General features: G+C 38.1%; 1 protein-coding gene across 1 annotated transcript in view; it reads right to left on the minus strand.

Moving 5' to 3' along the window:
* The window catches only part of IL31RA (interleukin 31 receptor A), a 61610-nt gene extending 44092 nt beyond the window's left edge, over nt 1-17518 (minus strand). The window contains exons 1-2 of the mRNA XM_086700775.1: nt 17507-17518; nt 11176-11266 (exon numbers count right to left, since the gene is read on the minus strand). Coding sequence (XP_086556901.1) covers nt 11176-11233 — 58 coding nt within the window. The 5' untranslated portion in view covers nt 11234-11266; nt 17507-17518. The remainder of the gene's footprint in view (nt 1-11175; nt 11267-17506) is intronic.
* Nucleotides 17519-24277: the final 6759 nt, after the last annotated feature.

Raw genomic sequence — 24277 nt, forward strand, 5'->3', positions numbered from 1 at the left:
CAGAGAATTACAAAAAAAATCAGGAGACAGAGAAATATATCCCAAGCACAGGAATAGGACCAAATCACAGCAAGAGACCTAAGCAAAACAGACATGAGTAATAAGCCTGACAGAGAATTTAAATTTAAAGTAAGGATCATAAAGATATTCACTGGACTGGAGAAAAGAGTAGAGGACATCAGTGAGACACTTGACAAAGAGATAAAAAAGAATCAGAGATGAAGGACACAATAAATAAATTAAAAATACACTTGATGGAATAAAAAGGCAGGCTAAATGAAACAGAGGAACAAATTAATGACCTGGAAGACAAAGTAATGGAAAGTAACCAAGCTGAGCAAACGAGAGGAAAAAAAATCATACATATTGAGAGTAGTCTTAGGGAACTCAGTGACTACATTGTATCTGATAACACAGACATTATGGCAATCCCAGAGAAAGAAGAGAGGAAAAAGGGGGCAAAAGCTTACTTGAAGAAATAATAGCTGAAAATATTCCTAACCTCAGGAAGGAAATATATATCCAGATACAGGAGTCAGAGACCCCCAAAAAATCAACCCAAGGAGGTCTACACAAAGACACATTCTAATTAAAATGGTAAAAATTAGTGATGAAGAAAAAAATCTTAAAAGCAGCAAGAGAAAAGAAGACAGTTACATACAAGGGAAACCCTATCAGGATATCAGCAGATTTTTCATCAGAAACTTTGCAGACCAGAAGGGCATGGCATTATATATTCAAAGTGCTGAAAGGGAAAAATTTGCAGCCAACAATACTCTAGCCAGCAAGACTATCATTCAGAATATAAGGAGAGATAAAGAGTTTCAGTTTCAGACACAAAAACCAAGGCGTTCATGACTACTAAACCAGCCCTGCAAGAAATATTAAGGGGGACTCTGTGAGTAGAAAGGAAAGACCATAAATGAGAGTGTGAAAAAGAAGTACATCTGTAAAAACCACTGAAAGGTTTTTTTCACAAAGGATTCACAAAATAAAAGGATGTAAAATATGACACCATATACCTAAAACATGGGGGAAAGGAGTAAAAAATGGGTTCAAACTTAAGCAACCATCAACTTAATACAGACTGCTATATGCATTAGATGTTATGTACAAATCTATGATAACTACAAATTTAAAAAACAGTAATATATATGCCCAGAATAAAGAGGAAGGTATACAAGTATATCACCAAGAAAACCAGCAAACTACGAAAAAGAGCAAGAGACAAAAGGATCAGAGAAAAACCATAGAAACAACCACAAAACAAGTAACAAAATAGCAATAAATAACATACAGATCAATAATTACTTTGAATGTAAATAGACTAAATGCTCCAATCAAAAGACACAGAGTGACAGAATGGATTAATAAAAACAAGATCCATCTATATGCTGCCTACTAGAGACTAATTTCAGACCTGAAGATATCTACAGACTGCAAGTGAGGGAATAGAGAAACATTTATCATGCAGATGGGTGTCAAAAGAAAGGTGGGGTAGCAATACTTATATCAGACAAAATAGACTTTATTTTTTTTAATGTTTACTTATTTTTGAGACAGAGAGAAACAGAGCATGAACAGGGGAGGGTCAGAGAGAGGGGGAGACACAGAATCTGAAGCAGGCTCCAGGCTCCAAGCTGTCAGCACAGAGCCTGATGTGGGGCTCGAACTCACAGACCATGAGATCATGACCTGAGCTGGAGTCAGAAGCTCAGTCGACTGAGCCACCCAGGCACCTCCAGACAAAATAGACTTTAAAACAAAGACTGTAACAAAGGACAAAGACGGACACTATATAATTACAAAGGGGACAATCTAATAAGAATATATAACAGTTGTAAGTATTTATGCACTCAATATGGTAGCAACCAAATACATAAAACAGTTAACAACAAACATAAAGAAAATAATCAATAGTAATACAGTAATAGTAAGGGACTTTAAAGTCCCATGTACATCAATAAAGAGATCATCTACACAGAAAATCAACAAGGGAACATCAGCTTTGAATGACACATTGGACCAGCTGAATCTGACACATATATTCAGAACGCCCATCCTAAAACATCAGTATACACATTCTTTTCAAATTCACATGGAACATTCTCCAGACTAGATCCCATATTAGGTCACAAGGCAAGTCACGACAAATTCAAAAAGATCAAAGTCATAGCATGTATCTTTTCTGACCGCAACACTATAAAACTAGAAATCAACCACAGGAAAAAATCTGGAAAGACCACAAATGCATAGAGGTTAGATAACATGCTACTAAACAATGAATGCATCAAACAAGAAATCAAAGAAGAAATAAAATTTAGATGGAAACAAATGAAAATGAAAACAGAATAGTCTAAATCTTTGGGATTCAGCAAAATGGGTTCTAAGAGGAAAATTTATAGCAATATAGGCCTATATCAAGAAGCAAGAAAAGTCTCAAGTAAACAACCTAACCTTACATGTAAAGGAGTTAGAAAAAAACAACAAACAAAACTTAAAACCAGCAGAAGGAAGGAAATAATAAAGATTAAAGCAGAAATAAATGTTACAGAAACTACAAAAAATAATAGAACAGATCAATGAGCAGGAGTTGGTTCTTTGAAAAAAAATCAATAAAATTGATAAGCCTCTAGGTCATCAAAAAAAAAAAAAACTCATGAGAGAGAGAACTCAAATAAACAAAATCAAAAATGAAAGAGGAGAAATAACAACCAACACTACAGAAATACAAACAACTGTAAGAGAATGTTACAAAAAATTATATGCCAAGAAACTGGACAACCTAGAAGAAATGGATAAATTACTAGAAACATATAACCTACCAAAACTGAAACAGGGAGAAATAGAAACTTTGAACAGATCCATTACTAGAAAGGAACTTGAATCAGTAATCAAAACACTCCCAACAGAGGCGCCTGAGGTAAGTTAAGCATCCCACTCAATTTCAGCTCAGGTCATGAGGTCATGATTTCATGGTTCATACAATGGTGACTTGCATCAAGGTCAGGAAGCCTGCTTGAGATTCATATTCATTCTCTCTCTCTCTCTCTCTCTCTCTCTCTTCCTCCCCCCCTTCCTGCCCCCAACTCATGCTCTCTTTCTCTAAAATAATAAATAAAATAAAATAAAGTAAAATAAAATAGTTAACACCCATTCTTCTCAAACTATTCCAAAAAACAGAAGAGGAAGGAAACTTCCAAATTCATTCTATGAAGCCAGCATTACCCAGATACCAAAACCAGTTCAAGACTGCACCAAAAAAAAGAGAAGTATAGGCCAATACCTCTGATGAACATAGATGCAAAAAACCTCAACAAAGTACCAGTAAACTGAATCCAATGATAAATTTTTAAAAAGTCATTCATCATGATACAGTGAGATTCCTGGATTGCAAAGGTGGTTCAACATTTGTAAATCAATCAATGTGATACATCAGATCATTAAGAGAAAGGATAAAAACCATATGATTATTTCAGTAGATGCAAAAAAGCATTTGACAAAATACAACACCCATTAATGATAGAAATCTTCAACAGAGTAGATCTAGAGGGAACATCGTTCAACTTAATAAGAGCCATATATGAAAAACCCACAGCTAACATCATACTCAAGGGGAAGAAATGAGAGCTTTTCCCTAACATCAGGAACAAGATAAGAATGTCCACTCTAACCACTTCTATTCATCACAGGGCCGAAAGTCCTAGCCACAGCAATCAGACAACAAAAAGAAATAAAAGGCATCCATATTGGTAAGGAAGAAGTAAAACTTTCACATTTGCAGATGACATCACACAGAAAACCCTCAAGACTCCACCAAAAAACTACTAGAATTGATAGTAAACACTTAGGATACAAAATCAACATATAAAATGTGTTACATTTCTATATACTAAATAATGAACCAACAGATTAACAGAGTAAGAAAGCAACCCTATTAACCAGTGCTCAAAAAAATAATAAAGTACCTAATAATAAACTTAACCAAAGGGGTGAAAGACCTGAACTCTGAAAGCTATAAAACAATGATGAAAGAAATTGAAGATGACACAAAGAAGCAGAAAGATATTCAATATTTGTGGATCAAAGAACAAATATTGTTAAAATGTCTATAGTACCCAAAGCAATCTACACATTTAATGCAATCCCTATCAAAATACCAACAAATTTTTTCACAGAACTAGAACAAATAATCCTAGAATTTATATGGAACCACAAAAACAAACAAACAAACAGCCAAAGCAATCTTGAAAAAGAAAAGCAAAGCAGGAGGCATCACAATATCAGACTACAAGTTACATTACAAAGTTGCAGTAATCAAAACAGTATGGTACTGACACAAAAAAAGACATATAGATTAACAAAACAGAAAAGAAAACCCAGAAATAAACCCACAATTATATGGTCAATTATTCGTTGATGAAGCAGAAATGAATATCCAGTAGAAAAAAGACAGCCTCTTCAATAAATGGTGCTGGGAACACTGGACAGCAACATGCAAAAGAATGAAACTGGACCACCTTCTTACACCATACACACACAAAAAAATTCAAAGTGGTTAGGGGCACCTGGGTGGCTCAGTCAGTTAAGCATCCAACCTTGATTTTGGCTCAGGTTCATCTCACAATTCATAAGTTCGAACCCTGAGTCAGGCTCTGCACTGATAATGTGGAGCCTGCTTGGGATTCTCTCTCCTTTTCTTTCTGGTCCTCTCCTGCTTGTGCTTTCCCTCTTTCAAAATAAATAAATAAACTTTAAAAAATGGATTAAAGACCGGGGCGCCTGGGTGGCACAATCATTTAAGCATCTGACTCTTGATCTCAGCTCAGGTCATGATCACACAGTTTGTGAATTTGAGCCCCACATCAGGCTCTGTACTGAAGGTGTGGAGCCTGCTTGGAATTCTGTCTCTCCTTCTATCTGCATCTCCCCAACTTGTGCTCGCTCACTCACGCTCTCTCTCTCTCTAAAAACAAGTAAATAAACTTTTAAAAAATGGATTAAAGACCTAAATGTGACACTTGAAATCATAAAAATCCTAGAAGAGAGCACAGGCAGTAATTTCTTTGACATCAGCTGTAGCAACATTTTTCTAGATATATCTCCTGAAGGGAAATAAAAGCAAAAATAACTATGGGAACTGCATCAAAATAAAAAGCTTCTTCCCAGTGAAGAAAACAATCAACAAAACTCAACCCACTGAATGGGAGAAGATATTTGCAAATGACATTTCTGATAAAGGGTTAGTACCCAAAATATATAAAGAACTTATAAAACTCAACAACCAAAACCCAAATAATTAAACTAAAAAATGGTCAGAAGACATGAACAGATATTTCTCCAAAGAAGACATCTAAATGGCTAGCCAACACACAAAATGTTCCTCAACTTCACTCATCATCACACACATCAGAATGGCTAAAAATCAACAGCACAAGAAACAACAGGTGCTGGGGAGGATGTAGAGAAAATGGAACCTTCTTACACCATTGGTGGGAATGCAAACTGGTGCAGCCAGTGTGGAAAACAGTATGGAGGTTCTTCAAAATGTTAAAAACTGAACTATACTACAATCCAGTAATCATACTACTTGGTATTTACCCAAAAAATATAACAACACTAATTCAAAAGGACACATACATCCCTATGTTTATAGCAGCATTATTTACAATAGCCAAGATGTGAAAGCAGCCCAAATGTCCATCGATAGATGAATAAAGAAGATGAATTTTATATATATATAAATATATATATATAAATATTCCACTATATATATAGATATATATGTATATATAGATATATACAGATACAGATATAATGGGATAGATAATGGAATAATATTCAGCCATAAAAAACAATGAAATCTTACCATTTGCAACAATATGGATGGAGCTAGAGAGTATTATGTTAAGCAAAATAAATCAATCAGAGAAAGACAAATACAATATGATCTCATTCATATGTGGAATTTGAAGAACAAAACAAACGAGCAAAGGGAAAAGAGAAAGAGAGAGAGATACAAAGAAATAGACCCTTAGAGAACAAACTGATGATTACCAGAAGGGAGGTGAGGTGGGGGATGGGTGAAAGAGGTGAAGAAGATTAAGGAGTTCATTTGTTTTGACGAATACCAGGTGATGTATGGAATTGTTGAATCACTATATTGTACACCTGAAACTAATTTAACACTGTATGCTAATTACATTGGAATTAACATAAAACTTAATTTAGAAAAGATTTTCCATCTTTACTATTTTCATGCTGAAAACCATGACAAAGATGGTGATCTCCAAGTCCAAGGGCTTAAAAAGACCAGCATAACTAGACCTGAACCAAATGCTTCATGGTAAATGGAAATTAGAAGCTAGACCAGTAACACATTCTTCTAAGAGCCCACGCAGCTTGAAAACCTCCATGGAGAATTTCTTGGGTGAGCAATCAGAATACAAACAGATTCACAACTGTCAGTGGAAACAAGCAAAAGCCTACGAGGCAGTGAACCAAAGGTCATCCCATAATATCCCGAGAGGAACAACTTTCACACTGACCAATTCGCTCTGCCTCCGTGACTCAGAGATGATGGCAGGATACACATGTGTGCATTTGTGTATACATGTGGGTCGGTCTTCAATTCTTTGGACAAGTTTGCTTGAAATATTCATTAAATATTAGCTTGCCCTTCACCCTCCATTTCACTTACACCCATTACACTCACTTTTAGCAGGATTTCAAAGTTGAGCCTTTGCTGGAGAACAAGGAAACAAGAAGTTTTTCTCTGTATCCCCAGGATATTCTTTGGTCTTGTGCTAGTCTCATTTTGGCTTCTTATAGTCCTATTTTATTTCCTTCTCATTCTTACTTTGCCTTGCACTGGCTGAATCCAAAGCCAGCCACAAAATCTCATGTAGGAAGAAGTCCTTATGATTCAAAACCAACCATGTCAAAACTCAATATCTTTACTTTCCTGGTCATCTTTGAATACCTCTCCTTCATTCCTTCAGAAGCTTTAATTAATATATATAAAAGGCATGGGTCAAAAGGGGAGTCAAACAGCTTGTTCCCATAACCAGAACCATTTGGTTCCCCAGGTATCAGGATAGTAGAAAGTGGTTTTAAAAATGATTTTCCATTCCATGTGAGCTTTTTAAAGGAGCTACATTTGTCTTGTCCTTACTGCTTGAAATATGGCAAGAAAGCAATATTCTTATATAAATATTGGTATATGAGAAGAAAAAATCCTGTTCCTCCTACCCTCCTATGTTCTGCAGCTGGGTTCTTATAAAATGAGACTAACAAAAGACAGATTAAAAGAGAAAACAGTTGGGGCGCCTGGGTGGCTTGGTCGGTTAAGCGTCCGACTTCGGCTCAGGTCATGATCTCACAGTCCGTGAGTTCGAGCCCCACGTCGGGCTCTGGGCTGACGGCTCAGAGCCTGGAGCCTGTTTCAGATTCTGTGTCTCCCTCTCTCTCTGCCCCTCCCCTGTTCATTCTCTGTCTCTCTCTGTCTCAAAAATAAATAAACGTTTAAAAAAATTAAAAAAAAAAAGAGAAAACAGTTTATTAACATATGCAGTGCACATGATGCAGGATAAACCTCAGTAAGAATAACTCAAAAAGGTGGTTAAATCTTGGGCTCACATAGTATCTTAAAAATACAATAAATTTGTGAAGAGACCAGACAAAGGAAAAGGAATTTAGGTTTTCAAGGGTAGCAAACTGCAGGAAGGTAAATACATGTGGGAAACTAATGGAGTAGGCTTCATTACTGCATTTGTTGATTCTCGTCTACCTCCACATCAAAATAATCCCAATGGCATATTTTGGAATGGAGTATTCTGGTCTCCTACTCTAGTATTAGAGAAGAGATTTGTGATGAATAAAATATAAGTTCAGTAGTATCTTCAGTGTTCATCAATATCTCCCCTTCTTGGACTTATGGTAAGATTTTATTTTCTTGCTCCCTTGAAATTAGCCATGGCCACATGACTTGCTGTGGCCAATGACATGAGAGGAGCATTTAAGTTTTTTGTTTTTTTGTTTGTTTTTTTTTTTTTATTTATTTTTGGGACAGAGAGAGACAGAGCATGAACGGGCGAGGGGCAGAGAGAGAGGGAGACACAGAATCGGAAACAGGCTCCAGGCTCCGAGCCATCAGCCCAGAGCCTGATGCGGGGCTCGAACTCACGGACCGCGAGATCGTGACCTGGCTGAAGTCGGACGCTTAACCGACTGCGCCACCCAGGCGCCCCGAGGAGCATTTAAGTTTTGGTGTACAATTGTCCTTTCTCTCTTTCCTCTGTTCCTGCACACACTGAAAATCCACATTGATATGACAGTGTCTTAGGATGGTAGAGCCTTCATCACCCTGGGATCCTACTTACCTCTGATGGACATACACAGTTTGCTGTTCTGAATACTAAGATTTGAGGCTTGTTTATTTTTGCAGCATAAACAAGTTTCCCTGACTAATGTAAAAAAATGGTCTGCTGTGAAAATCCAGGATTCTAAGACTTGGGGGTAGAATTCATTTTATCAGTTTTCTCTCCTCTTTTCATATATCCTCATAACATTCTATCTATGTATTTTAGGTCATTTGAGATTTGTTTTATCACAAATAGGAGGCTGGAAAGAACTGGAAGAAGAAGGAACCAAATCAACAAACAATATTAGGCTTCACTTTTACTTGCTTGCTTTACTTACATTTCCAGCCTCAGTTATCTGGTGTGACCCTGCACATGTCAACTGCTTTTACTTTATGTAACGGAACCACCATGATTCACAGAGCCTATACATCTATCATCCTCCCGTTTCCACATGTTGGCAAACAGGATGCTGATTTTAGGTCTTATTCATGATCTCTAATTAGGATATCAACTCTTCATCTGAAGGCTGCCACAACCTGTGATAGAATAACAAGGGCACTTCACCTCCCTTGTACTTATTACAAAACCCAGGAGCACTGGCAAGTACTCAAGAGTGTTAAGACCTTGAGAAACCAGGAAAGACTAACAAACTGTCACAGACCAGAAGAGACTAGGGAGTTCTGACAATGCAATGCAATATGGTACCCTAAATTCAATCCTGGAACAGAGAGAATACATTAATAAAAAAACTAGTGAAATCTAAATAAAGTCTGGAATTTAGTCAGTACTAATGTGTCAGTATCGGTTTCTGAGTTTTGGCAAATGCACTATGGTATAATAAGATATTAATAATGGGGATAGCTGGATGAGGGTTATGTAAGAGCTCTCTGCACTATCTTCACAAGCTTCCTATAAATCTAAATTATTCAAAAACAGAATTTTTATTTTTTAAAAATGGACATCTGAAAGCTAGATTTACCATTGGTACATATCTATCCTTGCCCCACACCTTCAAAAACAATCCACAACTATATTCCTATTTCTCAAAATAACTATTTTCCCTATGTGTATAAAAAGGGAAATATTCATTAACTTCCTCTAAGGGGAATATTCTTGCTTATCAGAGAACTGTCCACATGCAAAAAGAACATTTTTCAAAATTAAAATGTTCCCGATCTCCCTTCTTTCCTATATGCTTATATCACTTAGGTGCTGTTGCAAAGTTAGTTTTTTTTTAAATTTTTTTTAATGTTTTATTTATTTTTGAGACAGGGAGAGACAGAGCATGAACAGAGGAGGGTGAGAGAGATGGAGACACAGAATCTGAAACAGGCTCCAGGCTCTGAGCTGTCAGCACAGAGCCCGACGCGGGGCTCGAACTCACGGACGGCGAGATCATGACCTGAGCCAAAGACAGCCGCTTAACTGACTGAGCCACCCAGTTGCCCCCAAAGCTAGTGTTTTGAAAAGTGTCTTGTAATAGAAGAAAGGCAGGGCTGATTGGAGATCAAAGGAAGGATAGTCTAGAAGGGAAGTCTGGTGGAAACTGGAGCCAGTTACATAAGACATGGTACAAGTAAAAGGTAATAAGAGAAGAAGCCACAGATAGGAGACAGAAAAAGGTACGTTGAGGGGAAGGGTGAGTTGATAGGAGCCATGATGCACATAATTTGAACTGTAAATTGGGTAACTGGGACCAATTTTTGGTTTCTGAATGGGCCAAAAGAGGTTAGATGACACAGAGAGATAAAGGCCTACGTGTCTATATTGTCTATAAAACTCCTAAGTACCACGGGAATACCCTAGGGGGCAACAAGGCAGGCCATGGCAAAAGAGAGGTCTGGAAGACATTATCTGCCTCTTGGTCACCTCCAATTACTACGTGTGACGGTATTTATTGTATATGCCTAAATTCATATGTTGAAGCCTAACCCCCAGTACCTCAGAAAGTGACTGTATTTGTAGACAGGGCCTTAAGGAGCTATTAGTTAACAGGAGGCCATTAGGGTAGGCCTTAATCCAATCCAACTGGTGTACTTATAAGAAAAGGAAATTAGGACAAACAAGAGGGATGACCATATGAAGAGGCACCAAGAAGAATGCCATTTATGCCCCAAAGAGAGAGGTGTCAGGACATCAACCCTACGGGCACCTTGATCTTGGACTTTTAGCCTACAAAACTATAAGAAAAAAAAATTTTGTCATTTAAGCCACCCAGTTTGTAGCTATGACAGCCCTAGCAAAGCGGTACATGACATGATGCCTTCTCTATGTTCCCAGTACCCAATCCCCACTTTTCCTCTCTGGTCTTAATTTTTTTAACATAAGATGCAATCAAACTAACGGATATTACATCTGCAAGGTAGTTTATGAATATCAGGCACATAGTCTTGAGATGGGCCCTTGTAAAAATGCGGTATTTCATCATTTCCCTTTATATCCTTGGAAATTACTGAAAATACTGTGAAAATATATTTTTTTATTTTTGTGTGTGTTTATATGCAACCACTGCTCCTCACACAAAAACTATTGATACAAGAATTTACTACCACTCTAAAACAGTGGATGTTGGCCTTTTGGGAGGTCTTATCTCCCTTTGAAAATGTGATAGGCCATCTTGCCAAATTTGCACACACATATGTGTACATCAACATCTACACACCCAACCACACAAATTCAGGGAGGTCACGAATCCCTTGTTCACCCACATGCGCTCATGGTCCAGGAGGCCCTTTGCACTCAAATTAACAGTTCTTATCCAAAGAAGCTAAAAATAACTACACAATCCATAAAAGGGCACAGGTCAACCTACCTGCCAGGCTGAATTTGCAGAGTAGGAGGAGTGTCCACAGTGCATGGGCCCACATCATCCCCAAGTCAATGCAGGCAGGCTGAGGAGAGAACTGAAAACGTCATCAGTCAAAAGTTAGTTTCCTATCTCTTAAACAACTCCATTTCCAATGACAGATTCTGGGGGGTTTCAGGCAGAATCTTTTTTTCATCTTACTATATTTTTGGCCATCATCATATAGATCCTTTCATAGTTACTGCATCAACCCCAGTCAACATTTAATTTGTCCATAATTCATTCTACTATGTAATGTGAAAAGTACACCAGCTACGAAAAATATACTCCAGAAGTAAGTACTCTCGGTTGTATAGATCTGAGACCATCATCTGGTGTCTGCCTCAGGCCCTAAACACAGCAGCCAAATAGAACAACTCACAATTTCCCCAAATTGTCATGGTATTTTACATCCCCACGCTTTGTTCATGTGGTTCCTTCTGCCTACAATGTCCTTTTAGCCTCATTTTTGGCAAACTAATCCCACCTTCCAGACTCATCTCAAGGCTAACCTTCCCTGAACACCTCCCTGAAGCCTCAGATGGAATTGGCTAGCCATTTCCTCCCTGGACACCAACTCTTCTCCATGCCACTTATACCTTAGCATGTGTCACACAGATTGGTGTTTAACAGTTTACCTGTTGGCTTCTCTACATAGTGCTTTTGAATAGTGAAGCTTCTCTTATTTCTCTTTGAAGCCTAACTACTTAAGTACCTACTTAAGGTAGGCATGGTAGGCATACAATACTGGTAATGGAATTGATTAGGACAAAAAGGCTGCTTCCTTCTTATCTCATCCCACGTGAGATGGTGGAATAATCTAAGGGTCAAGCAAATGTAAAAGCAAGAACTCATTTCAGGAAGAGATAAAGGATGCCACATTTTCATTTGACAGATTATAAGAAAAAAAAAGGAGTTCTCAACAAATCATTTGAGAAAAGTTCACAAGCATCATTTCTGGAGAAAACCACAAGGAATAAGATTTTCTCTTACACGAATCAAGTGAAATATCTTACTAATTGAAAATGCCTATGGCAATAAAGCAGAAAGAATTTGGGTCTATAATAATAAAAATACCATCAGGAAACAATGTTTGCTGATTCCACAAGAGCAAATAGTAAACACGTGTTACTCAACAGCAGTAGCTATTCTCTCAGGAAATAAATGTTTTGATTTAATGAGCACAAAACAAAGAGAAATTTTACAATTTTTAAATAAAGAATAAATGTGTTCTTTAAAATTAAATGTAATACTAATGGCATTTTTAGTGCCTAATTATTCAGAACATTGTCTTAATTTTCTCCATTTCTTAGCTAGAAGTCACACCTTTATATTAGATCTAAAAGCATTCTGGAAATGGAGGGAGGCCCAACCATGAAAACTGTATTAAAGCTCAAATTCTCAGTAATTGAGTAAATGAATAATTATAGATATTAAAGGTAAAATTGTTATTCTAACATGGGGTTTTATGTTTTTAAAATCTCATCAATGTTAACTGTTGAATATTTTAAAAACAATGGGAATGTTTTTAATGGGAATGAGAACACGCATCTATTATTTGTGAATTTAAAAAGACCCTTTCTGAAAAAAATCAACAGTACTAAATCATGCTCAGAGACAAAGATAGAAAAACTGCAGTAGTTGAAGAGAGGAGCATTCTAGAAGTTGACACTGCCTGCGTTCTAGCTCTGACTCTCCCTTGAATCAGCTGGTGGCCTCTGGCATTGTGTTGTTCATTCAGCAATGTCCCAGACACACATCAGATGCTTGGAATAAAAGATCATCCTGCCCCCAATTTCACTCTAGTTCAGTGGCTTTTTTTTTAATGTTTATTTATTTCTGAGAGAGACAGAGACAAAGAACATGAGTGGAGGGGCAGAGAGAGAGACAAAGACACAGAAGCCGAAGCAGGTTCCAGGATTTGAGCTGTCAGCACAGAGCCGGATGTGGGGCTCGAACTTGTGAAATGCAAAATCAAGATCTGAGCCGAAGTTGGATGCTTAACCGACTGAGCCACCCAGGTGTCCCTAGTTCAGTGATTTTTTTTTTTTTTAACAAGGAAAGGGAGTCAGAGGGTGGAGAGGATGCCACAGTCCAGAGTGAGCTACTATTACTGATGTCTCCAAATCATATCCCTCCAAATGGGTCTGAGAAGAAAAAAAGAATTGAGAACCATAGATCTACTTGCAGAGACAGAATCATGGATAGTAATAGCAAATACCACATGGTAAGTGCTGTAATTCTAATAGTGCAACGAGAGCAGAGCATCTAAAGAGAGAAATGAGCCAATGACTCATTTGACTCTAATGACTGCAGAAAGCCAACAATTGGTGCAATATGGTGAGTGCCCCTCATTCTACCATTTGCCTATCCTCCAGTGCCTTTTCCACATTCTCTCCAATACCAGAGGCCCACCACAAAGAGATTACTTGTGGGTAGTAGATATGAACAAATGTGAGGTGCCTCCCAGGGACTTAGAAATAAGTTCAGTTGGGAGTTCAAGTAGCAAAATCTGTGTACAAAGCCATCGTAGTTATCTGTGAGAGTAAACCAGTGGGTAAATATGCAGTTGAAGAGCTTGAGTACACTCTAAACTCCAGCCAAGAAAAATCTGGGTGTAACCTCAGGTGGACCTGGAAAACCATCATTGTCATTTAGTTGCAGGAAACTACTTGACTAATTATATCTTAAATGGAAGGAGACTTTGAGAACAAAAAGGAGAGCTCACCTCAGACCTTAAAACATTGACGGTTAAAAAAGGTAGAAGTTGGTAGAGTACTATCTCCTGGATGAAATGATGAAACTTCTTGGTACTGCAGTGGTATACTCCAAAAAAGGCAACTGCTAGACCTAACCACAATCTTGATGAAAGAAAACTCAAAACTACAAATCTCCACCACTGCTGTGATTCTGTGAATACTTCTCTGATGAATGATTTAGAGGAGGAGAGCCTGAACAAGGGATATGAGTCATTACAAAGACTATCCTCTCCTTCTTTGGGCACACAGTACAGGTGTCACCTGTCTAAACTCTTCTTATCATAGGAGTCATATCCTTAGTGCCTCTTTTGACCAATTAGAATTCTTGGTTTAAAATCTGGGATGTAGCACCTGGATGACTCAGTTAAGCGTCCAGCTTCGGTTCAGGTCATGATCTCATGGTTCATGGATTCAAGCCCTGCACTGGGCTCTGTGCTGACAGCTCAGAACCTGGAGCTTGCTTCAGATTCTGTGTCTCCCTCTCTCTCTGCCCTTCCCCCACTCGTGCTCTCTCTCAAAATTAAACATTTAAAAAAATTTTTTTTAATGTTAAAATCTGGGAAAACCCTGAAGGAATTTCATGGCTATTCTTCCTTTGTTAGTGAAACAACTTTTACACAAGATGACATTATTGGTGCATCCTGCACCAATGATGGCACTGCAAAGATATGAAGACCACATAATGTTCAAATACCTTTAAATCTCTAGGCAGTACTACAGGGACAGATATCACTGTCAATAGTGTGATACTGCTTCCTAAAAACCCAGAGCACTTTGTGGTGTCCAACAGATCAAACACAGTTGTCCTCATGAACATGCAGGTAACAAAAGCTTTAGTTCCAGTAACAGAGAAGGTGGTGACTTTGTTAGCTGTGCTATCTCCCCATGGCGAATGGATCTACTATGTAGGGGAGGACTTTGTGCTCTGCTGTTTTAGCACATTCCCTGGCAAATTGGAGAGAACTTTGACAGTTCAGGAGGAGGGTGTGATTGGTATCACATATCACCTTCATCAGAACCGGTAGGCGGTAAAGATAGATTCCTAAGGCTCTGGAAACTTTTCTTTTAAAACTTACTTGAAAGCATGTGCTTACATGAAGACATGCATAAATTATTTTTTTTTTTAGGCTACCTTTTCGAAGCTGTTGTCTGAATTTAGGCACAAGAATAATTTCATGAAAATCTGTATTAAAAAAAAAAAAACCCACATCAGTCTCTTGAAGTCTTAAATGAGGTAAATTAGCCTTCCTAAATCTAAGCAATTCCAGGTGTACCAACACTCTGGGCCACAGAAAATTCAGAAAGATTATGCCTTGCTCTGGAGGAAAGCAAATCATTTCCTGTACTCCCTGGTCATCAGCCCTAACTTCTAAAATGCAGCAGCTTTGAACAACTGTCTTCAATAAAAGGTCACTTCCTAGGAATATACATCTCATTATGGGACCTCAGATGAATACAGCATTTAATGGAGACCCAGAATTCTCAAACAACGCTATGGATATTCCATGTTGGACTAAAGGACTCTGAGAATATATAGTGATGCCACTTAAGTAACCTGTGGTGTCTTATCCTTAAAGGTATAAACACAGTAATAGCTACTTTTAGAAGGACTGGAAACAAATCCAAGGAATTATTACTGGCTATGCACACTGACTGGGGACAAGAAGCAAGAAACAAAGGAGGAGATACTTCCTCTGCCAGTTTCTGCTAAAAATGCTAACATGTTAAATTATCTCTGCCTTACTGCATCTTATCTCATATGACCAAAGCAAAAGAAATAGTGTGTGTGGGGGGGGGGGGGGTTTACTGTCTAGCATTCCATTATACACACACACACACATAGACACACACACACACACACACACACACACACACACACACAAAGGTGTCCTTTGGCAACTCAAAAGTTCCCACTCAAGGGTGCATCCTAGATGCAAACTTTCATCTGAATACACTTGTACAAAAATGTATGTGTTTTCCCAGCGCTGGTCCTACTTTCATTCATTCATTTATTCATACATTCACTTAATGTATGTTGATATCCATTCTGTCAGAAACCATGCATAGCATGGAATTGGGTTTTTTTTTTTTTTTTTTAATTTTTTTTTTCAACGTTTATTTATTTTTGGGACAGAAAGAGACAGAGCATGAACGGGGGAGGGGCAGAGAGAGAGGGAGACACAGAATCGGAAACAGGCTCCAGGCTCTGAGCCATCAGCCCAGAGCCCGACGCGGGGCTCGAACTCACGGACCGTGAGATCGTGACCTGGCTGAAGTCAGACGCTTAACCGACCGCGCCACCCAGGCACCCCTGGAATTGGGTTTTTAAAGGATGGGAAAAGAAGGAATAAATTCTAGGGACAACACTCTGGCTGCAGGTTTAATTAAGAACTTGTGAACTCTACTGATGGGAGAGAGGAAGCAAGCAGCAAGCTGCCCAGCCTCATTCAGTCCCACCAAATTCCTTAACTATGTATAATAATGGTTGTTAACTAGACTTATTGTGGTGATCATTTCACAATATATACAAATATACATCATTATTTTGTACACCTAAAACTAATGTTATGTGCCATTGCATCTAAATGTAAAAAGAAAAAGCTGTCAAAATACCACATTCAGTTTCAAAATCTATAAATCCACTCAAGGTGCCTTCATACAAAGAACATTTTGAGATGCTAGCAGCAAGATTGGCAAAAACATAATTGTGATGTGATAGTGAGAGTCTCCAATGTGCTAATTATATTACACAAATTATATCTTGGTCTACTAAAAATCCCTATGGAGAAGATATTATTATCTCCGCTTTATAGATATGGAAGTTGTGGCTCAGTGATATTATGTAACCAGTCCAAAAATCATTTAGTTTATAAGTGGCATCGCTGAGATTCAAACCCATGACTGTCTTATTCCAAAGCTTAGAGTCTTTCTACCAAAAACAGTAGCTGTTAGTGATTTACTGTCCCTCAACCCTGCTGCCACAAAACACCAATACACAAAAGAATCTTCCTTTGAACCTTTCTTCCTAGGTTTAATTTTCTCTAGCCTAGAGTTTCAGAAAGATAAATCCATTATATTCACATACTTTCACCAGCCCCTGACCTCTGGCCCCCATGATTTCCACCCCTGCTGCAGCATTTTAAAACATTAACTGCCAAAAGGGGCACCTGGATGACTCAGTCAGTTAAGTGTCCCACTCTTGGTTTCAGCTCAGGTCATGATCTCACAGTTTGTCAGTTCGAGCCCCACATAAGGCTCTGCAGTGAAAGCATAGAGCCTGCTTGGGATCTCTCTCTCCCTCTCTGCCCTTCCCCAGCTTGCTTTCTCTCTCTCAAAAAATAAACAAACATTAAAACATTAGCTGCCAAAAGATGAGATTCCCTGTAATTACCAAAGAGCAGTCTAACTAAGGAGTAATTTATGTGCTGGGTTCTGACCCATAATTTCACTGAAGAAAGCAGAAAAAGACGCTCACATAATAGAAAAAGAGGCCCAATTTGCAAGGATTGGAGTTATTAGACTCTGAATGTGGCACTCACCTCTCTGTGGTATCCAGAAGATGTCCTGCCGGTTCAAAGGATCCCCATCAAAAGTGCTCTGTCCCCTACAGACCATGTTAGGACAGGGAGTGGAATTTGGAATTTATCTACATAGAGATGTTTGACTATTTCCTCTCTGGTTGTCTGGGAGCTTTCTCTTTGCTTTTAAGCAAAGCCCAAGCCAGTGTGGCACTTAACCCATTTATGCTGGGAAGTGAAGTACATTATTGTAACTGGAAAAAAATGTGCTTCTGTGAGAGTACTCAACTTTACAGGAAAAATACCATCTGAAAGTGTCATAAACAATTAAAAGGAATGACTAAATTTTAAATTTTCTCTTCAGGAAGTGATTAAAAATGTGGTAATGGGTGAAATGCTGAGAATATCTTTAGCTAGAAAAGAGAAATAGAAATATGCATCATGTGATCATCTTTAAATGAAAGAGATGAAGGGAAGAAAATAATAGTAGCTAACTCAGAAAAGAGGTTTATAATTTTAATTTATATCTAAAAGAAAACATGTTAAACTGAGAGTCAGGAACCCAAACTAAACCACTTATTTACCTAAGCTGCTTATTTAGCAGGTTATTATGATAGTTATATGTGGAGATCTTACCACTTGTCAGGCACAGTACTAAGAACTTTATCTCCTTTGATCTTCACAACAATCTTAAAATTATCAATAGTATGTTTATTTCCATTTTACAGGTGAGGAAACTGAGGCCAAAACAATTGAGAAACTTGTCCAAACTTAGTGGTGGGGCAAAGAATTGAGCTAAGGTAGCCTAACCCTCAGTTTCCTACAAATCAAAAGTTTAAATTAGATTATTTCTGGGATTCATGTGAGCACTATAATTTTACCTTATTTTGCAACTGACAAAACTGTAAAGGAAGTAAACAGATTAAGGAAGAGATTATGATGCAAAGGGAAAGAAAACTTATTTTTAAAACAAAGAATGCCTTCCAGCCTGTTTTATTTTAAACCCATTCCCCATCATCTTCAGGCAATGTTTCCCTAAGTCAAAGAATTTATCAGAAATAAGGAGACAAAGAGGTAGTCTCTTACCTACATATGATATTAAAAACTCCATTTATTGTTTACCATCACTAAACTTATGCATAAAAATAGCACTTCTTTGGGGCACCTGGGGGGCTCTGTTGGTTGAGGGTCTGAGTTCAGCTCAGGTCATGATCTCACAGCTTGTGGGTTCTAGCCCCATGTCAGGCTTTGCACTGACAGCTCAGAGCCTGGAGCCTGCTTCAGATTCCATGTCTTCCTCTCTCTCTGCCCCTCACCCCTGCTTGTGTTCTCTCTAAAAAATAAACATTAAAAAAATAGCACTTCTTTAATTTGTTCAACAAGTACTTAGTAAACACCCAGTATATGTGTAACACCTGACTGAAAGTGCTGGGTATGACATAAAATCCTGGGTAAGAATTTTTTGATTAATTCATCTGTATTCTCTCAGCAAACTCCACAAAAATTATGGGAAAGGTATAGAAACAACACAAAATAAACGGGAGCAGAGAAAATAACACATGAAATAAAGGATGGCAGCAAGTTTGGGGAAAATGAGAAGTGAATCAAGTGGTAACTGAATTGGTAAAAATAAGAAAAGCTGGAACCTAAAAATGCCTCAGAGAGGTGCCAAGACGAAGAATTGGGTGGTGGAATCACACAATGGCTCAGGAATTTGAGACACCAGGTGGATACAATCTATCTTCATTATTCATGGATTCCATGTTTGCAAATCCACCCTCTAAAATTTAATTTGTACCCCCGAAATCAATACTCTAGATGTTTTCACAGTCATTTGCAAACATGTGTATTGGCAAAAACAGAGTCACCTGATGTTCACGGTCCCAGCTGTGGTGAAACAAGATGACACTTTAATCTCATACTATATACAAATATCCTTTTCATCATCTATTTAGAGCCATGTTTTCTGCATTTTTGTTGGTGGTTTTGCTGTTTAAAATGGCCCTCGAGAACAGGTCTAAGGTGCTGGCTAGTGTTCCCAAGTGGAAGAAGTGATGTGCCTTACAGAGAAAATATGTATATTAGCTAAGTTTCATTTAGGCATGGATTACACAACTATATATATTAAATAAGGTGACTGTAAGCCAAAACACACATAAAACAAGGTTATATATTGATCAACTAATGAAATAATTGTAACCAGAGGCTTGCAGGAACTCAATCTTGTTATTTGCCTAGAGAGAATGGTGTCTTATTCAATAATTTAGTGTTCTCAGCAACTTTATAGGTCATAAACACCACAGGGGTGCCTGGGTGGCTCAGTTGGTTAAGCATCTGACTCCTTGATTTTGGCTAAGGTCATGATCTTACGGTTCATGAGTTCGAGCCCCACATTGGGCTCTGCACTGATAGCATGGAGCCTATTTGGGATTCTCTCTCTCTCTGCTCCTCCACCATTAGCTTTTTCTCTCAAAATAACAAATATTAAACATTAAAAGAGAGAGAGAGAACAGAATTACCACAAATAACATCTGTGCAACAGAGAAGATTAATGTGAACTGGTGGAGGAGAGCAACTTGAATCATGATCTCATGATTCATGAGTTTGAGTCCTGCATCGGGCTCTGTGCTGACAGCTCAGAGCCTGGAACCTGCTTCGGATTATGTCTCCCTCTCTCTGCCCCTCCCCCTGCTTGCACGTGCATGCTCTCTCAAAAATAAACATTTAAAACAATTTGTTTTAAGTTCACAATTTAAGCGGGGAAAAGAGACATGTAAACACAATGTTATAAACTAATATGGCAAGGGCTGCCAAAGAGGCGTGTACAAAGTGCTACAAAAAAATGACAAAAGGGAGTCATTAATTCCACCCCCAAAATAAGAGAAAGGGACTTTTTAGTGGAACACTAAGATGTACGAAATTATGTTCTGTGTAGAGAAGCGTAATAGCCAGACATTTGCTGGCACCTGGGACGGATTCGTAGAAGCCATACTAGTATCCCTTCAGTATACTTCCTGAAGTAGGATGAATGCTGGACCTCCAGAAGACAGATCTAACCAGAACCTGAAAATATAATCTTATTTGGAGTAAGGTTCTTGGCAGATGTAATTAAGGTACAGATCTCTAGATGTGATCATCATAGATTAGTGCAGGTCCTAAAGCCAGCGACTAGTGTCCTTGTAAGAGAAAGAAAACACAGAGACACAGAGGAAAGCTATGCGACTAGGAAACCAGAGATCAGAGCAACGTGTGTGCAAGTAAAGGAAGCCAAGAACGGCTACAGTCACCAGAAGCAAGGAGAGATGCGTGGTACAGATTCTCCCCTAGACCCTCCAGAAGGAACCAACCCCATGGATAACTTGATTTTGGACTTTGGACTTTCAGAAGTGAGAAAATAAATGCCTGTTTTTAGCCACCCAGTTTGTGGTACCTTGTTACATAGTCCAAGAAAACCAAATTGCATGTGATTCACAGGCAAGGCTAACCCATCAAATTCTTTCATCTAGTAATGTGGGAGTGAATCAGCTGGACTGTGGTGGACAATGAGGCTCAGGTTGTGAGTGCTGTCAGGTTCTAGACATGCAAGAAAATGAAGAAGACAGTGAAGAAAAGCAAAGAGATAAGCAAAGGAGAGAGTCCAGGTGAGGAAAGTTCAATACCCAACTTCCTAGTTGTTTGCGTGGAACACATGAAACTCTGGTGCATTCTCTGCCTGTGGATATCCATGACATTATCTGCTATGTCACTCCAATATTCTGTTAAGTACATTGAATCCGTTTTTGTTCCTTGCAACCAAATGATCCTCAATTTAACAATGATTCCTGGCAGTAACTTGGTTTTAAAAATATATAAGGAGGTTGAAATAAAATGGTAATTGCTAAACACATGAGTAATTTCAAAGAGTAAGCTGTTAAGAAAAGAAAAGGTTAACAGGTGTGAAATTTTACCAATAAAAAGGGTCACTGAACAGAAAGCAGTTAAGCTTTCTTTTGTAACTACCACACTGATGGTTTCAGGCTCCAGACTAAATATTCACATCAGGGGAGAGGATGGAAAAATTGAGAGTATCAAATGGTCCAGAGACCGAAACAAGCACAGTTCTACTAACCACCACTTACAACCCTCTGCAGGGTAGGTCTTGTGGTCCCTCTACCTTGGATTAGGTCTCTTCGTCTTATATGCCAATTGCATAATTCCTTCAGTCTCTGAACATCTATTAGTATCTACTACGTGCCAAGGACTGTGGTAGGTCCAATGTGGTAGCCACTAGCCAATAGTCAGGTGGCTATTGAGGTGTAATTCCAAACTGAGATGTGCTGGAAGTGTACTATACACACCAGATTTTGAAGACTTAATACAAAAAGAAGGTAGAATTCTTTATTACTAATTTTTCTACTGATTTTATGTTGAAATAACATTTTAAGTACACTAGGTTAAATATATCATAATTTCACATTTTTTACTTTTTAAAATGAAGCTTGCATGACATTTGTTGGAGAACAGCTCTAGTTTTAATCAAACTTACCCTGACCTCTCTTCTCCCCTATTCCTCTTCTGAAAATCTTCAGCTATAGTTTTATACTCTCAAAGTTTTGTAAATTTTACATTATTTTAATTAGGTCATCCATGCTTTTCCTATACCTTGATTCTTAAACTTAAATGTTAATAAATAGCATTTATAGTATGATTAATCTGTAATCACAGCAGAATCAAGTAGTGTTTTGCATATATAGAAAAAGAAATGCAATCCCATGTCCCTCAAATTGTCACACTAGATTGAGTATACTTCAAAAAAAAAAAAAAGGGGGGAGGAGAAGTCAACTGGATTATCTTTTCCTAAACTCTACTCTAATCCTCAAAATCATGCCCCATTTATTCCTCCTAATTGGACAATGACTTTCTAGTAGACCTTTTTGTTTTTCCTCAAGTTTTTGTTTTCTATTCTTTTGTTGATATGAGAAGCCTATACCTTCCACCTAATACATAATCATCCCAACTCTTAATCACATGTTTTGTTAAAATAAATCCATTTTCTTCTTGAAGAGTATTCTTGGAGCCAGCTACAATGAGGTTTTGGCAGCAGGAAGTGGATGCAACAGGAGGGGTGCACAGTGAGGAAGCAGCATGTCCTCTGAAAGAAGCTTAAGTCTGATAAGAACACTGTAAAAAAGGACACATTGGTGGAATGGAAGGTAGAGTGTATGTATTTGTCCTCTCAGAATTAAGAATGGGCTTGAATTAGGGCGCTTGGGTCGCTCAGTTGGTTAAGCATCTGACTTCAGCTCAGGTCGTGATTTCATGGTTCATGAGTTTGAGCCCCCCCATCAGGCTCTCTGCTATCAGTACAGAGTTCACTTCAGATCTTCTGTTTCCCTCTCTACCCCTCCCCAACTGGTGCATGCTCCCTCTCTAGCTCTCTCTCTCAAATAAATAAGAATGGGCTTGAATGAATGTATATGTAGATTAGAGTCCTTTCCACCTAATAGCCTCAGTTTCCCCCACTAAAATAGGAGAAATGGCCATCTGCTAAGAAAAGGATCTAAGGACAGCAGTGACATTTACCTAATGAGAAAAGCACACTAGGGACCAGATCCTGCTTAGGACAAGGTAACTGAGTGACACCATGGATCCTACACAGCTAAAAACGAAACATTCTTATTCTCAGAGGCTGACTGGTGAAAAATATCCTCATGTTTCTGTGGCACTCATATGAAGACTTAATTCTTTATTATTTCAGGACAAAACAACTATAGGGGAAAATCAAGGAATATCCTCTAGGCACAGGTCAGAGGGATGTTTCTGTTTCCATTACTGTTAACTAAACTCGTGATTCCATCTTCCTGTTTTAATAATTATAGCAGGAGATAATTACACAGCTATCTGTAAATTAACTGTATTAAAACTGCAAGAATCTCTGGCAGCCCTTCTCATCTAGGCTTCTCATCTAAACTACAAACAAGAACTTAAATGACAATTCCATTTCACAAAGAATGGAACATAATTAGTACCAATCCAGATGCTGAGTGGTCCATTTATGAATCTTGAAAAGAAAAACAAAGCTGGAGGCATCACAATTCCAGATATGAAGTTATATTACAAAACTGCAGAAATCAAAATATTTTGGTACTGGCACAAAAATAGGCACATAGATCAATGGAATGGAACAGGCAGCTCAGAAATAAACCCATGTTTATATGGCCAATTAATCTTTGACAAAGGAGGCAAGAATATTCAATGGGAAAAAGACAACCTCTTCAACAGATGGTGCTGGGAAAACTGGACAGCTATATGCAAAAGAATGAAACTGGACCACATTCTTACACCTTACACAAAAATAAATTCAAAAATGGATTAAGGACCTAAATATGAGACCTGAAACTATACAAATCCTAGAAAAGAACCCAAGTAGTAATTTCTTTGACATGAGTTGTAGCAAGTTTTTTTCTACATGTGTCTCCTAAGGCAAGGAAAACAAAAGCAAAAAATAAACTACTGGGACTTCATCAAAATAAAAAGCCTGGGCACACTGAAGGCAACAATCAACAAAACTCAAAGACAACCCACTGAATGGGAGAAGGTATTCATAAATGACATCTCTAATAAAGGGTTAGTATTCAAAATATATAAAGAACTTATCAAAGTTAACATCCAAAAAACAAATAATCCAATTAAAGAGTGGGCAGAAGACATGAACAGATATTTCTTCAAAGACATATAGAAGGCCAACGGACACATGAGAAGATGCTCATTATCACTCATCATCAGGAAATACAAATCAAAACTATGTAAGAT

The sequence above is a fragment of the Puma concolor genome, chromosome A1 (assembly GCF_028749965.1).
Source record: "Puma concolor isolate L17-30 chromosome A1, mPumCon1.1.hap2, whole genome shotgun sequence".
NCBI classification, from domain to species: domain Eukaryota; kingdom Metazoa; phylum Chordata; class Mammalia; order Carnivora; family Felidae; genus Puma; species Puma concolor.